Source organism: Malania oleifera, chromosome 1 (genome assembly GCF_029873635.1).
Source record: "Malania oleifera isolate guangnan ecotype guangnan chromosome 1, ASM2987363v1, whole genome shotgun sequence".
Classification (NCBI taxonomy): Eukaryota; Viridiplantae; Streptophyta; class Magnoliopsida; order Santalales; family Ximeniaceae; genus Malania; species Malania oleifera.
In genome coordinates this window covers 1,249,413-1,267,331 of record NC_080417.1, presented here as the reverse complement: position 1 = coordinate 1,267,331, position 17,919 = coordinate 1,249,413, and the positions used below count along the sequence as shown (strand labels likewise).

General features: G+C 33.5%; 1 protein-coding gene and 1 pseudogene across 3 annotated transcripts in view; one reads left to right on the top strand and one right to left on the bottom strand.

Annotated features, from left to right (window-relative positions):
* Window positions 1-2,329, bottom strand: part of LOC131151502 (uncharacterized) — a 34,046-nt pseudogene extending 31,717 nt beyond the window's left edge.
* A 6,841-nt stretch (window positions 2,330-9,170) lies between these two features.
* The window catches only part of LOC131151482 (uncharacterized), a 56,732-nt gene continuing 47,983 nt past the window's right edge, over window positions 9,171-17,919 (top strand). For 2 of the 3 annotated variants that reach the window (XM_058102736.1, XM_058102730.1), the window contains exons 1-2: window positions 9,171-9,384; window positions 10,185-10,367. In XM_058102736.1, coding sequence (XP_057958719.1) covers window positions 10,218-10,367 — 150 coding nt within the window. In that variant the 5' untranslated portion in view covers window positions 9,171-9,384; window positions 10,185-10,217. The remainder of the gene's footprint in view (window positions 9,385-10,184; window positions 10,368-17,919) is intronic. The other variant, XM_058102724.1, reaches the window with a different exon arrangement.

Genomic DNA, 17,919 nt, shown 5'->3' with positions numbered 1-17,919 from the left:
GATCCCTAAAATTTTAAAATAAATCAAATTTAAATTTAAAATTTTGTTGATTTTAATTATAAGAAACATTGGAGAAAGGTTTTAACATTTTAAGGCCTTATGTATTAAAAAGAAAACTTCTGTAATTTTTTTAAAAATATTTGAGGATGACAAAAAATCTGAATTATTAGATATGGATCTAACTTAACTACTCAATAAATCATGAATTAGAAGGATTGAATTGTGAATTGAAAGATCTGAATTGAAAATCATATGATTCAAGGTGAATTCTTGCTTGCTTTAATTGATTAGAATTGTAGATATCAAATTGAGAATCACATGATTTTGACAACTATGGGGAGCTTAGGCGCAACGGTAAAGCTGTCGCCAGGTGACCTGGAGGTCACAAGTTCAAGGCGTGGAAACAGCCTCTTGCAAAGTGCAAGGTAATGCTGCGTACTATAGACCCATTGCGGGCCGCCCCTTCCCCAGACCATGCCCTTCATGATTTTGACAACTATGGTTACAAGGCCTCTGGATCAGATTGTATGATTCTACCAAGTGAAAATAACATTTAAAAGTGTAGGTCCATAATTTAAGTATTGGAGGTTGAAAAGCCTAAAAGAAGATAAAGGTTAGGAAAACAAAATTATTCCTATCCATGATTATCCTTCCCCAAACATTCCTGCTCAATGGCAAACTTTCCACAACCATTTTCTCAAAAGGGCCATATCAAATACCTGAAGATCTCTCAGCCAATCCAATCACTCAGAATGGAAGAACAAACTGAGCACCATTTGATTAAGTGAAAATTTCTATCCTCCTCAGTACCACCATAACGAAAGTTAATTTCCAGCTTCTCAGGCATTTTAGCTACAGAAACTGGAATTGTAATCAGAGGCATAAAGTATGTCAGCAGAGTTGAGGGATTGCTTTTAACCATGGTGGAGAAGCTGGAAACTGGACATTGAAGAGGTGAGAAATCCTGGTGGCACTGGGCTTTGGAAAGGTATTATGTATGGGAAAGCGATTTTCTCCAAGTATTTGGGCTTTGTGGTGGGAAATGGGAATAGAGTTTGTTTTTTAGTGGTAATATAGCAAAATGACACTGCACTGGAAGAAGTTTCTCCAACCTTGCATAATATTTCTAGAAACAAAGATGAGACGATTGCCGACATTTTTTCTTATGGAGAATATTACTTGTGTGGAGCCTATCCTTCCACAGAAACCTAAAGGACTGGGAGGTACAGGAGGTGGAGATGCTGCATGGAGAGCAGTGAATTTACCAACTTGAAATCACATTATATCATGAACCTTTATTTAGAGCAAAGTAACAAATTTTATTTGGAAAAAAAGATAGAATCTTACCATGTGAATCTTTTCAAATATAAGTATTTTGTATGCCATCAGAAAACAGAATTGGCTCATTCCAAATATAAGCGTCACAGAACACAACAATTCAACTATTATATGTCCAAATGCACTGCACTGGATTGCCGATACACACAGAACATACAATTGAGAAGAAGCCAAATTATTCAAAGGCATTTACGTAAGATAATAAATAAATGGCTGCCAAAAATTTTGCAATTGTCTTTCATTATTAAAAATCATGTAAATTTAGAAAATCCAAAAAAGAAAAGTAAAGAATGAAAGTGAGAATCAATGCAGAGGCAAGAAACTAGTAAAAGTAAGAATTAATAGGGCTTTGGACTTTGATGACCTCAAGACCTCCGGTTAAATTCCCCGCTTGTAATTTTTCTAGTAAATTACCGGGAATGCGTCGATTGATAGCTGGCAATGTTTTCATCCGTGGTTTGGCCCGCCAAAATTGTAAATTAAAGGAGAAACCCATTTCCAATTTCGTGCGTTTGCATTGAAGAATCCACCGCAGAATTCAAATTCAAGAATTCATATTAATATGATGGATATTTTACCCATGCTATGGTCAAACATGGTCAAGCATGGGATTAAAATTAGTATCATTGATGGATGGAATTATATAATAAATAAATAAATAAAAATGCGCGCGAATCAGGACTGACCCGTTGCCGAGTAACCCAATAAAGATGGAATGCCATGGAAACAACAATCTGGAAGATCGTAGCCGGAGATCGTCACCTGAGAAGACGACCTGGCTTGTGTAAAACCTTCGCCTGAGAAGATAACGCACCAATTGGTTTCAGCAGAAAGCAAACCCCAAAAATCGGACCAAAAAAAAAATTGTTCAAAAAGAAGAATTGCGGAGAGGCAAAAGAAAATGAGATCAGACATGGAATGGTGTGTAGGGGCGCGGGGGCAGTGCCTGGTAGTAGCCTGAAAATGGTAGCTCGGGCGGGAACCGTTGAAATGATAACATTGTTCCAATAACATTTTTTAAATAAAAATAAATTTAAAAGCCAAATTTAACTCATATTTTTTCTTTAATCAAATAAAAAATTAATAAAAATTGTTTCAAAAATAAAAATGTAAAAGAATATGAATTAGAAATAATATAATAAAATTAATAGTTATTTTATTTGATTATTTATATTTTAAATCACGTTTACCGAGGCAATAATAATTTATTGCAAAAGTTAAAATCAGTAAAAATAATTTTTTTTAATATTTTTTTAGAGTTTTAAGAAATTTATTGTATATTTTTTATGTTAATTATGTTTTTTTTTATAACAAATTTTTTATTGAAAAAAATTATGTAGCTTGAATGATAAAATTATTTTTGGATGCAACAAAAAATGGTGCTCAATAAACAATCAAACGCACATAATTTGGTTTTAAATTTTACAAAAACTAAAAATAAAGCAAAAAACTTGCACAACTAACGTACTGTCATGACCTATTTATTCACTTATGAAAATATAAAATAAAAAACATAAAAAATAATACTAAAGAAATAGAGAATAGTTTTCAATTAACATTTTTCTTTCTCATATTCAATATATATATATATATATATATATATATATTAGCATTCAAAAATTATCATGTAATGGCAACCGTAATCGATAGGTTTTGTTATTTATGCAAATATTTTGGGTAAGTTGATGGTAATTTTTCGTCCTATGTGCATATAGAAAGTCTATTGATTTTTTTTTTTCTAAATTATTTTTGTAAAAATATATTGGTTGAATATTAAAAATAGTGATGATATGGCAAAAAAATGTATTCTATAGAGTAATCTCAAATATTTTATTTTATTCATTTCATAAAATTATTATGCTTATTTTTATTTGCATCTCTATCAATAGAAAAGATAACAAATTAGTAATACTAACATTTTTAAAAAATATAAATAAAAACAACTATGAAAATGGAAATTTATTTTCTTTTAAAATAGGAGATAAAAGCGTTTATCATAGTCTTGATTTTGACACTAAATTTACCTTTCTCATATGCATATTAAAGGTACGAGTTCAAATTAAATAAAAAGCGATCACCGACTCTATATGAGCATTTGATTGCGTCGAAATAGTTGAGTATTCTATCTGTTATAAGTAGGGTTGAGTAAGAAAAATTGAAAAATTAAACCGAACTATAAAATCAAACTGAAAATTTGATTAACCTTTTTTTGATTCAGTTTCAATTTTAAATTTTAAATTTTTTAGACTATCCTTTGGTTTATATAACATTATAGTAGTTTAAATTAAACAAAGTTGTATTGTTCTAAGATTAATACTTGCCCCCACGCATGGCGCGGTAGAAAGGCATCAGCAAGTAAGAAGGAGCATCGAGGGTTTAATTTCAGATAGATACACTCACGAAACTAGCAATACCTGTGGATGGTGAGAGTTTACTATGTGAGACAGCGAGGACCGTGGATGGTGAGAGTTCACTCGGTGAGCTAGCGGGGACTGTGGATGGTAATAGAGATGTGTCCCAGGGATCGGGTTGGCCGAACGTCTGACTAATGCACAGAAGTCGTATTTGCATCCGGACTTTACCCTGATCAGCGAGACCTAGGAGCGGAGGACGCTGATCCATAGGTTTGGTGTCGCACTAGGGAGTCTGCAGGGCTCGTTGGTGACTGAAGTTCCTATGTAATAAAAAAAAAAGATTAATACTTAAGTTTTACTAATTAATATTTTAAATTTACATGCTAATTATTATGAAAGAAAAAAAAAATTATTTGTAAGGACTTTAAAATTTTAAATTATACACAATGATTCGATTAATCATTCGACGATTCGATTAATCATTCGACGTTGTCTAAAATTAATTAATCAATAAACAAATATCCCATGACTACATAATAATTAATCTACAACTATATATAACTATTATTCTTTATGTCTGCGCGTGTGTATACTAGATTCTAACAAAAAACTATTTCTAATTGATCTAGGGTGTTCAAAAATAATTTTGTATTAAACATGATCTCGTCAATATTAATCAAGCTTGAATGAGGAATATACTAATGGGTTTAAAATTAATTCAAGTTCAAAACTCATTTTAAAGACATTTTTTGAGAGTTTTATTCTCATTTAACATCCACAAATTGAATTAAATACCTATTTCAGTATCACAAAAAACCTAGATATAAATTTATAATAGATGCTAATGCCAAACATCACAATTTTTGGATGGGTTAATTATAATTTTGTATCGTGAATTTTTAAAGAGCAAAAAGTTTGTGTATAAAATATTTAAGCTAGGTAAACCATAATCATTTTTTACCCTTTGGTATCTATGAATATGATGCCAAGATATTGCATCACTTATAACATGTGATACTATTGATGTAGGAATTTTTTGTAGTAAACAATATTTTGATACTCCACAATTAATCTAAAACCACCAAGTAAGATTATATGCGCCCTCACTTTTAAAATATAATGAAATATTTAACTAAAAAAATGTTTCCTATGAGACATTTGACAATTGAGATGACAAACACTAAGAAAGGTCAAATTTATAATTAAGGGAGCATTTGTTTGCACCTAATTTCTTGATTTTGAATTAGTTTAATCAAAGGCACGTGATTGTAGTTCTTTGTTTGGCAATCCCAATCCAATTTAGTTATGAAAAAAAAAAAAAAAAAGGGGCATGTGTTTGTTTGTTTTCTCCAATGGGGACATTAATTATTTAAATTACAAAAATTTAAAAGACAGATAATTATCGGGATAATTTTAAGAAATTTCGGTCAACTATCACATATTACTATTCAGTTCTGATGTACCATCCCCAAATTTTAGCATAATATCAAATTACCCATCCTATATATTGGGTCATTATCTCATTATTTTAACTCGTTCAATTAGTATCAAGGCACTTTTGAAGTTTCATTTAATAACAAAATACCTTGTTAATAGTAGAAGCTTTTTTTTTTTTTTTAACTATAGGCAACTAGATGATGCGAAGCGATTTTTCATGGGTCTGAGACTTAGAAAATTTAGGATCACGCGCTTGCTACTTATTTACCCAAAAGGTAAACAGCGTTTATAGAAAATGGAAAAACAATAAATATAAGGGCTTAGGATAAGCCGTCCTAGTTAGAAACATGGATGAGATCAAGATGAACATGAAAACTAATTAAGCGCTTATGAAACAATAGTTATGATGTAAACAAATGGTAACAAGTAGATTTTAAATTGGATTAGTGAAGATGAAATGTTTAGAACATTAAGTTGATAATGAAATGAAATAAACAATAATAAGCTAATTAGAGATGGATTGGAAATAAATTGATATATGGTTGAGAGAAAATGGGGAAGTACCTTCCCCATTATCCTTTCTTCTTTTATTATACACTATTGATCCAATCCTCAAATACCTTCATGGTGGTGAGGCATTTGTTTCCCTAATATGGTGGATTATCTAGGTATCGGATATAATATTGTCGTGGAGTTGCAATCCCATGACAAATAATAACTTAGGATATAACGACCTGAAAAATAGTGGTATTTCAATAATAATGAGGAAGAGAAATTGAAATAATAACAGAATGAGGCATTCGTCGACAACGTTGCACTTTGGGGGTGTAATAACCCAAGAAAATATAAGGCTCTCGTCAATGAAGAGCATTCGTCGATGAGGATACAAGAGGGTCTCGTCGACGATGACATGTTTTGTCGACAAGAAAATGCCGAGAGGTTGTTCCTAAGCTTTGAATTTCATCGAGGAGAAGATGACGTTCGTCGACAAACCTCCTTCTTGGCCTCGTCGACCAGATGATGTGGCTCGTCGACAAATCTCGCAATATAAATAGTGTTAAACAAAAATTTTACACAAAAAATTCATTGAAACCCTCTATTCTCTCTCCTTTACGATCCTTCCCTCTTTTCTCTTCGATTTTGGCCCCGTCACTCGTCGGATCGACAATCTGAGGTCACCGCGACGCTCATGGGGAAGTTCTCTCAAAGTCTGTTGGAGCGAATCGTCAGTGGGATGAACTTGGATTTCATCCCAGATTCAGGGCAAAACTTTTTTGTTGAAATTTTACTTTTCAGCAGTTGTGGGAAATGCTGTAAACAAATAAATAGTAATATTTTGTTATGAAATATATGATTTTCAGGGTGTTGAGTGGAGAACCCTACAGGTGTAGGACCCATCATAGTAGGGGATTTTTAGTAGGAATCAAGTAAGGGAAATATGTTATGTTAGGCAATTCTAGTATGTTTTTAGTATAAATTATACGCTTTTACCAGATTATTATTCACAACAGAAATTTATACAGTTTATCAGGTATGTTTAATATGCTTCAAATTAATGTGTGGCTTGAGAATATATATATAATACAGAAACATGTTTTACAATATTTTCCAGAGTTATGTTTTGCAGAATATACTGACAGTGGATATGTTTTATAGTAATTATAGAAAATACCATGACTATACAGATTTACAGTTAATTTCAAAAACACAGTTAATATAGATACCGTTTATTACAGCGTCATGGTTAATACAGTTATTACAATATCATGGTAAAACAAATAGTTATATATAGAGATGTATTATATAGTATCAGACCCCGATGGACCATTACAGATATAGTTTATTGAGCACGGTACCGTTATTATATACAAAATAAAATGCAACCACCTATTTAGATAATACGTGATGGGTAGGTTGATCGTATGACCACGTGTGGACAGGCTCCCCATTAGATATGGGTTGAGGAGGGCTGATCAAATTGACGAAGTATAGTGGTTTAACTTGGTCGGTTAGCCAGGTTAGATCCCGCCTACGGGCTACATAACCCTGTAATGAGGGGTTAAATTACGACCTATAGTTATCCATCTAGGGAAGTTTTCAGTTATTATTATGTATGTACAGTTTCACAAAAATAGGGAATATATGTATATATATATATAAATATATATACATAAATAAATATATATATATATATATATATATATTAAAAGTATTATGTATAGAAGCCTAAAATACGGATATGTTAAGTAACATAGGAAAGGTGGTGGTTTATATTATTTGTACTATATTTATAGATTCAGTTATACATGATTATATAGAAACAAATCTTCATAGTATTGTAACTCATTTGTCACACACTAGTAATAACATATTTTGTTTTACCGAGCGTTGTTTCATCCCATAAATTAATATTTTCAGGTGATCCAGTTAAGTGAGCAGATCAGGCTCGCAAATAGAGGAGGTTACAGTTTATGTCTGCCAGTAAAGTGAGTATTTTAGGAAGGTTACTCAGTTGAAAGTATTTTAGAAAACAGTTATATATGTATATTTTGAAAACATTTTAGTACTATGGTATTGTATATTTTTTTGATTATGTTTATATGAATACCGCTTCTCACTGCTTAGGTTGATGGTTTGGTTTAATCTAGTAGGTATCAGAGCATTATAAATTTCACAAAATATATATATAAAAAAACACATAACTGGAAAATAAATGGCAGGTCGTTACATAGGATGGCTAGTTTTGGCATCGACTCCCAAATAGTAGTTGATGGGTAACAACTATGTATGATCATCAATGTTTTTGATACTCCTATGCTTGGTTACTGCTTTAGGCTATAGTCGCATGCCCAAACATCAAATATGGTTGGTCTGTAGTGTTTGACTAGGTCATTTCTTATGGATGACAAGCTCGATGACTAGCTTGAGTTTCCCAATTAACCAATCTGATTTTTGAACAAGACCATATTATACTTGTGTTCAATTTTTATCCTTGTCCAGGGAAGCTTTACTTTTTTTTAGGATTGCACCATCGTGTTGGTCATTTTTTGAAATCCTTTCACAGATCATAAAAAATGGTCCAAATTACAATTGTCTCTTATTTGGCAAAAGGCATGCCAACAATGATATTTACCTAAAATATAAATTCCTTTTACAAATATTGGAGAAATAATGCGATTCATTGACTCAGGCTAAGCTACCTTTGTCATAAACACAAGCTCAATATGTGAAGTCAAACTACATTGATAGAAATGATCCACTTGAAAATGGAAGGAACAATTAAAGGGAATAAAGTGTAATAAACCAGCAATGAACTGCACATAAACTAGTATTTGGGTGAAACAATTGCAAATGACCTTTTTGTTGTTCTCTATTTTTCTACTTATACTCTTCAATACCTCGGTTCTTTGCTTCTATCTTAATATTTTTCATTAACAATAAACCTCTATTATTATTCAAGTTAAAATGTTCCTCCAGTTTTATCAAACATTGCTCTTATCATTCAAGAATGTAGGAGCACGTTACTCGTCCGGTAATTTAGGAGATAAATTTTCAATACAAGTCATTTGCTAGCAAATCAAACATATTTTCAGGGGTACTTATTTTGTGCCAAGGGAATCAATAAGGGAGTGTAATCTCATTTTCTTTGACCTGAAATTATTTCCTTCCTTGACACACGGTGGGTGTTTATCTGATCGATCACATTATGATAAGGACTCCTGGGCAATGTTAGAACTAGCTTTTTGATGCGAATTATATTTAATTGTTGAAACTCTATTTCATTGTCGATAATATTTGCTTGACGCAATTGTTTTCATAATTTCATCTTGTAATTAGTTAAACTACTTTTGAAGTCTAAAAAAATTATGCCCAACGCCATAAAGTGTAGGACTCATTAAAAGAAGAAAATGATACATAATCTAAATTACACAAAAAAATTATGTGAATTAACATAATAACTATATATGTAAGGGACAAAGTTATAGACGTGATAACCTCTTCCCTCACAAATCTTGATCTAAACAGAAAAATCATTCATCATGAGAATTAATGGGAAAAAAAAAGTCGAGCGGCAGTCTCATTTCCTTTCCCACGCTTTAGTGTTGAACATGACGCCCTCTGACGTCGTATCGCAAACCACCTTCCCTGCTTTGTCCTTCTCGCTGCGTCATTGATTCTGGAGGCTCTTTCCTCATCGATCTCTCCCTCTCTCTCTCTCTCTCTCTCTCTTTCTTCCAAGCCGCAGCCTGCTCAGGTACTGTTGTTCGCTTGATTTTTGACTCCGATGCTATCTCGCTTGATTTATGTTTTGGTTCTTGCTGTTTCAAAGATAGTCCTGGCGAGTGGGTTTTGATTTTTGAAATTTGAGGACTGGTTCGGGTTTGAAAGGCAATCTAGGTGGTTTCGTTATTGATTTGTTCTTCATAATTGAACTTTTCGGTTTGGAATGATAAGGGGAGGAGTCATGAGAATCATACTGTTCTTTCTTTCCCGTTTACTGAGTTTTTTGGGGGCGTTGGGTATGGGACTCGATCTTGTCATGCATATTCTATTTACTTTACCTAGCTACGATTCCATCCATGGAAAACGCTATTATTTGAACTTCAAATATTTCAGAAGAAAATTCGGATTCTGCGGCCACGTTCGGGAAAGTATGAAATTATGCTGCATTTGTTTAAAATTAATTCAAAATACTATCTATCTGAACTACTCATTGGTCATGGTGAAATGTGTCGCCAAATAAAAGCGGCAGAGCACAGATTTCCATATTGCAGAAGGAAGAAACCCTTTTGTTTCGAATTTCTTTTCTTCTTTTTCTTCTTTGTAATAACTTAAGAGCTATCCTCAAAACTATTCTGTATTCTTCTTATCCATAGGACTCACCCACTAACACTTGATCCCTTGATTCAAGCCCATTTCTCCCTTACTTCAATGTATTTCACCGAATTCAGTTTCTGATTTTGGGTTCTCCATGATTCTCTAACCATCTTTGTTTTCAGTACTACGGGTTCCACTCTGTGTGTAATTTTGAGTGATTGCACTTTGGATTTTTAGGATTGGCTATAGAGTTGTGGAGCTGAATTGCAAATGGAGGGACAGAGCCAGAATCCAAGCAGTATGAATCTCTTTGACATGTATTTCCGGAGGGCAGATTTGGACGGGGATGGCAGAATAAGCGGAGCTGAGGCTGTTGCCTTTTTTCAGGGCTCTAATTTGCCGAAGAATGTACTTGCTCAGGTTATTTATTTTAAGAACCCTTCATAGTTATCTATTTTTTTTTTCATTTCTGTTGACTCATTGCCACCTGCATTAGGTGTATGGCCTGGTATATTGATTGATTATTTACTTTACTACTGGGTGACATCCCCATTGCATGGTGTTTCTTTAATCAGAATCTCTGACTACTCCACTGGTTATTAATGGGCCTCAGATTATCAAAAGCTTGTGCTTAAGCAAACATCTTACTTGGCATTGCACTAAATAACAGACATTGCACTAAGTCATAGCTTCACCAATTAGCCTTTAAATGCAACCCATGAATTTGAAAAAATTCAAACATGTCAGAATGAATACTTACTTGAAGTGAAAGAAGTGGACTCAAGTTACAATATTCCTTTAGTTGAATCCTAAGATAACAGCCATAAAAAAAAATCACCTCAAATTTAGTTATTTATCAGAGTAGAAAGAAAACAAGTTACAAGCTCTTTGGAAAGTTTTTGAGGAAGTGTTTGGCCTTAAGACTAATGTTTTCAAGAGTGGTGTAGTGGGGATTTAGGTTAGCATTTCAAGTGCAGTTCGTTGACATGACTGATTTACTGGGTGTGGTCTCTTTAGCTGGCTCATTTCTTTTAAGGGTTCATTTAATTGCTTAAAGTTAAAGCATTTCTATTTTTCATTTTTAGGTTGCCAAAGAATTATAAAAATTTCAGCTTATTTTTATTTTTTTTAAATTTCCAAGATTCATATTAAAAAGCAGGAAATATAGAGTTTGTTTAGTTGTGCAATATTCTTTTTATTATTTTTTTAATCTAGATTTCAATATATATATATTTTTATCATGTAAGGTAGTATTTTGGGATTATGGATTTAGATTTATGTGGATTTGGGAGAAAGTTAATATAATTTATACTGTATTTTATTAGTCCTTATATTTTTACTTTAGTAATTGATGAACTAATTAAGAATATCCAAAAATGAGATCCCTTGGTATATGTTTGCAGATGATATCGTGTCGATTGATGTTAGTAGGAGTGGAGTAGAATCTAAGCTAGAACTTTGGAGAGCCACATTAGAGTCTAAAGGGTTCAAGATAAGTAGGAATAAGACAAAATATATGAAATGTAATTTCAGTAATGTAAGGAGTAGCAATAGAGAAAAGATTAAACTTGATAATCAAGAGATTAATGGCACTGATAGATTTAGATATCTTAGATCTATTATGCAAGCTAAAGAGGAAATTGAAGAAGATATGGTACATAGAATTAAAACAAACTGGGTAACATGGAGGAGTGCGACAGGTATGTTGTGTGATTGTAAAATACCCTTAAAATTAAAAGAAAAATTTTATAAGATGACTATAAGGCCAGCTATGCTTTATGGTTTAGAATGTTGGGCAACTAAAAAACGACATGTACAAAAAATAAAAGTTGTTGAGATGCGAATGCTAAGGTGGATGAGTGATTTAACATTAAAAGATAAAATAAGAAATGAACTTGGACATAATAATTTAGGCATAGCACTGGTTGAAAACAAGATAAGGGAGGGGCAGTTTAGATGGTTTGGGCATTTGAAATGCAGGCCTAGTAGAGAACTTGTAAGGAGGAGTGAGTTAGTTATTGTTTCTAATATGAAAAGGGGTAGTGGTGGGCCTAAAATAACTTGGAATGAGGTAGTGAGGAAGGATTTAATAGCCCGTAATCTAATAGAGGAAAACGCTCTTGATCGGGTGAATTGGAGGAAAATGATTCATGTAGCCAACCCCACCTAGTGGGACTTAAGGCTTCTTCTTCTTATTGTTATTGTTTGTTATATTCCCCACAAATTAAAGTCTAAGATCCAAATTTCATGCTCCCAAAGGCCGAGTAAGAAATCATAAATTTAGAAAATAATAAAAAGATATTTTCCAACTTTTTTATATGATTTTAGAAAATTGGAAGACAAGGTTGAAAGTAGAATAGTGTTCCCAAGAGGGGGGTGAATTGGGTTATTTAAAAATTTTAAGTTCTTTTTAAATCCTTTACTTATTTGTTTAGTACTTTATAACCAAAACTTAAGTAAATCAATTAACAATCAAAAACCAAAACACACAACAATTTGCTTGAAAATTTAAACAATCAAACCAACCACACAATGATCAATGCTAATAACCAAAATAACCAAGAGGTTGCAACTTATTGAATTGCTTTCAGCTTTTTGGTAACAGCCCTGTAATATGAATGCAAGCTTTGTTTTGATTTGGTTTGTATTGTGTTCTCTTAATTAAGATTTCCGCAAATTAACCAATGTACTCCCTTGTGGGTTTCCACAAACGGTTAATTGAAATGTACTTTCTAAAATTAAGATTCTTCTTTGAATTTCAATGTTTAAGCCCTGCAACCTGCACTTAGCATCCAAAAATATAAATATAGTGCAAAAATTAAAGAGTAGGGTTGAGAAGAACACCAAGTTTTACGAGGTTTGGCTTATCCCCAGCCTACGTCCTCGCCTTTGGCAAATACCAAAGGATTCCACTATATCAGTTCCTTTCCGGGCGGAATAACACTGTTACAATCACTCCTTCAATTATGCTAGAGTGTGCCTCTCCAAACGATATCCTCTTGTTCGGTCCAACGATTCAAGTACCTGAACCGTCAATCAATCTATAAGACAAGATTCAAAAGAAGGTGTACAAGAGTTGCTCTCAAAGGAGCTGATTAGTACAAATTCAATCTATATACTTCAAAGTAATTCAAATATGAAACTTAAATTGAAGCTCAAGAGAGTGTATCATCGAATAGTTCTTTCAATGATTGAAAGAATTCAGAATTGTAGCACAAGATTGGTGATTTAGAATCAGCAAAGCCTCAGAAAATTTCGTGCACAAGATGAGAGTGAGGGAGCCTTTGAGTGTTGAGAGCAATTTAGAGATTTTGAATGCTGAATTTGATTCTTGGTATTGAATTCATTTGTCTTGAGGCTTATTTATACAACAACAAAACCAAGCCTTAGTCCCACTAAGTGGGGTCGGTTATATGAATCATTTTCCACCAATTTATGCGATCATGGACCATTTCTTTTGATAGATTCAAGGATATTAAATCCTTACTCACTATCTCCTCCAAAGTTATTTTAGGTCTACCCCTACCCCTTCTACTGCCCCCCACTGTAACTAAGTCACTCTTCCTCACAGGTGCACTATAAGGCCTACGTTGCAAGTGTCCATACCATATGAGTCGTCCCTCCCTTATCTTATCTTCTATAGGAGCTACATCTAACTTACCACAAATATGTTCATTCCTTAATTTATTTTTCAATGTTATACCATTCATCCATCTTAGCATCCTCATCTCGGCAACTTTTACTTTTTGGATATTATTTTTCTTCGTCGCCCAACATTCTGATCCATGTAGCATAGCTAGTCTTATAGCTGTCTTATAAAACTTCCCTTTCAATTTTAAGGGTATTCTACGATCACATAAGACACTTGAAGCACTTCTCCATTTTACCCAACCTGCTTTAACTCTAGGTTGAAAGGGAAGTTTTATAGGACAGCTATAAGACCAGCTATGCTATATGGATCAGAATGTTGGGCGACGAAGAAACATAATATTCAAAAAGTAAAAGTTGCCAAGATGAGGATGCTTAGATGAATGAATGGTATAACATTGAAAGATAAATTAAGGAATGAACATATTCGTGGTAAGTTAGGTGTAGCTCCTATAGAAGATAAGATAAGGGAGGGACGACTCAGATGGTATGGACACTTGCAACGTAGGCCTTATTGTGCACCTGTGAGGAAGAGTGACTTAGCTACTGTGGGGTGCAGTAGAAGGGGTAAGGGTAGACCTAAAATAACTTGAGGCTTATTTATAGATGTAGAAAATCATTTAACTTGTTCTTCAAGTTTACTTGGAGTGGTGTCCAAGTTTTAACCAAGTGTGAGCCCCAAGTAATCTAATTTTTCAAAAATTTGTCCGTTATAAAATTTGAAATCTACCGCGTGGCAGTAGCCTGATGAAATTTGATCAGGTGCCTATCAATAAAATACACAGGTATTTTTCACAGACAGTAGGGTGGCAGTCGCCTGTCACCTTGTGTTTAGGCGTTTGTCACTGAAATTCTCAATTTAAAAAAAACAGGTAGTAGGGTGATAGTAGCCTGATGAAACCTAGACAGGCTTCTCAGATTACCTCGTCTGGCGCCTATCAAGGTCCAGGCAGTAGCTTGACGACCTTCTGTCTGTGTATTTTAAAAACCCTTAAGTTGACAGCTGACTGACAAGTTTAGTCAGGCTCCTGTCAGGACAAAATTTTGGTTTTCAAAATAGACTTGAACTAACTCTCTTTGCTCCTCATTTCTTGGAATGTTAATTTGTTTTCTTTAAAAAATATTTTCCAAGTTTACAATAAGGTTCTCTTTTGCCTAATGAGCTTCAACAAAAATTTCATACTTGAAATATACTTTAAGTACTTACAAAGCATTTCCTAATGACACATTTGACTCTTCATTGCTGCTTTGAGTTCTCTTTATTTCTGAGCTTCAATGATCCTTGATCTTTCAATATTGAATTTGATATGAGCTTTCAAATCTTTATTGTTTTAAATTCTGAGCTTCATTGATCCTTGAGCTTTCCATATTGATCACCTGAATTTGATATGAGCTTTCAAATGATTCCTTGTGAAGTATGCTAGGCTTCAATATATGTTTTTCCTGAAACACCACAACTTTGAAGCAAATTAAATAACCTTACTTTGTTATCATCAAAATTAAGAGTCGCAAGCCGTCTTTAGGCCAACAAAGGTGACATTTTTGTAATTATTTAAAAAATAAAAAATAAAAAATAAAACTATTTGATAGCCAAGATAAGGGAGGGGTGGTTTAGATGGTTTGAGCATTTGAAACGTAGGTCTAGTAGAACACTTATAAGGAGGAGTGAGTTTGTTATTGTAACTGACATGAAAAAGGGTAGGGGTAGGCCCAAAATAACTTAGAATGAGGTAGTGAGGAAGGATTTAATAGCCTTTGATCTAATAGAGGAAAATGCTTTTGGTTGGGTGAATTGGGGGGAGAGGATTCATGTAGCTAACCCCACCTACTGGGACTTAAGGTTTGTTGTTGTTGTTGTTGTTTGTTATATTCCACACAAATTAAAGTATAAGATCCAAACTCCATGATCCCAAAAGCCAACTAAGAAATCATAAATTTAGAAAACAATTAAAAGGTGTTTTCCAACTTTTCTATATGAATTTAGAAAATTGGAAAATAAGGTGACATTTTTATAATTATTTAAAAAATTTAAAATTAAAAATAGAACTATTTGACAACCAAGATAAGGAGGGGCAGTTTAGATGGTTTGGGCATTTGAAACACAGACCTAGTAGAGCACTTGTAAGGAGGAGTGAGTTAGTTATTGTATCTGATAAAAAAGGGATAGGGTTAGGCCTAAAATAACTTGGAATGAGGTAGTGAGGAAGAATTTAATAACCCTTAATCTAATAGAGGAAAATGCTCTTGATTGGGTGGATTGGAGGAAAAGGATTCATGTAGCCAACCCCACCTAGTGGGACTTAAGGCTTGTTGTTGTTGTTGTTTGTTATTTCTACATCAATAAGTGAATAAACGAAGCCAATTGACCACTTTCCTGAGGACCCATTGAGAAAGGTGCTAGATGAAAGTATAATTTTGCTTAAAAGAAAGCATTTTTAAAGTCTAAGATTCAAACTCCATGCTCCCAAAAGCTGAGTAAGAAATCATAAATTTAGAAAACAATAAAAAGATGTTTTCTAGCTTTTCTTTATGAATTTAGAAAATTGGAAAACAATGTGACATTTTTTTAATTATTTAAAAAATTAAAAGTGAAAAATAAAACTGTTCGATAACCAAATAGTGTCAAAATTTTTTATTATTGTTTATTTATTTTATTTTTTAATACAAATGTTGTAAAACTGAAAAACTAGTTTACTTTTTTTGTAATTTTTTGGAAAACTAAAATGAAAAATGAGAACTGTTTTCCTCAATTAAATGGGCCCTAAGCATTCCTTTAGGGAAGAATTCTAGGGCTGCTTTTTTTGGACTCTTGTTTTTTAGGTGGTGGCTGGGAGATTGGAGCCATTGGATGCATTGACTGGGGGCTTTCTTTATCCTAGAAGGTTGTTAATTTGATGCAGGTTTCATTGCTTTGTCATTCCCTTTTATTTTTTTATCTTTTCTCAAATTCATTGCAAACATCGCTCATAGGTTAGAGAAATGAATGAGAGATGTCTTGTGGTCAAGAGTGAGTGAGAGTTAGAGAGATCATTTGGTTAATTGGGATAGAGTTTTTCTATTGAAGTGTAAGGATGGTTTGGGTCTTGGAATCCTTGTATTAAAAAACATTGTTTCGGTAGGTAAATGGCTATGCCATTTTCCTTTCCCTTGGCATAAGGTCATTCATAGCCAATTTAGGATCCAACATAGGAGTTGGAATGCCAAAGTTGGTATTAATGCCTCTTGTGTGAGCCCTTGGAAAATTTTACCCCAAAATTTCCATTTGTCTTCCTCAGGTTAGTTTTTGTGTTGGTGAAGGATAGACTTCATCTGTGGGAAGAACCTTGGATTGGGAATGCTTCTTTCTCTATTTTTTTTCTCACTTTTATCTACTTTCTAGCTGCCATAACGCTCCTATATATATATATGATTTCTGAGGGGAACTTTGCTTCTTGAAATTTTTATTTTTGTAGAAATCTGATGTTTGGTGTGCACAAATGGTGCTTGATTCTCGGCTTTCTTTAAAGCCTAACTGGTAGAGTTTGGATTTTGGATGGCTTTGAGGAATGGACAGTTTTCTTGTGAATTTTTTCTGAACACTCACCTGTGATTCTACAGGTTTTTGTGTCCTTTACATTATATGGTTTGGAAAGCTAAAACTTTCTTCCATAATCAGGGCTTTTATGTGGTTTGTGACTAGGATTAGCACTACTGAATTACTTCAGGTTAGAAGACCCTTTAAGACTTATATTTCAATTTTTTGTTTTGTGTTATCAAAGAGATAAAACGAATGCTCATTTATTTTTTTCACACTATCCTTTCTCATGAAGTGTGTGGAGTAGGCTTTTTGGGGGGTGTTTGGGCAGGCTTTGAGTGTGTCCTACCCACCTACTTTGTAGAGTTTTTTCCTTTGAATGTTTTTAAAGGCTTTGGAGGTAAGGAGGGGGAAATAATTTGGAGATGTGCAAATTTGGCTATGTCTGGTGTATTTGGTGGGAGATAATTTTAGATTTTTTAATGGAAGGGTGGTGACTCCCACCTTGGTGGGTAGAGTACTTTTTTCTGGCTCCATATTGGTGATAGGCATTTGGAATTTTTTCTGGATGTGACAGATTGATGTGCAATGGGACTGGAGGGATTTGCTGTTTTAGTTGTCTTTTGTTTTGTTTCCCTTGCCTTTTGTTTTTATTCTTTGCCTTTTTGGTTTGGGACAAAAATGTCGTTGTCAGTCTTCATCTCCAAATCACTGATTAGGGAATTTTTGGGAATATTCCTTTTACTAGGAATGTGGCAGATTGGGAACTTCATGCACTCTCTGACTTTTACATACTTTTCTATAATTTCT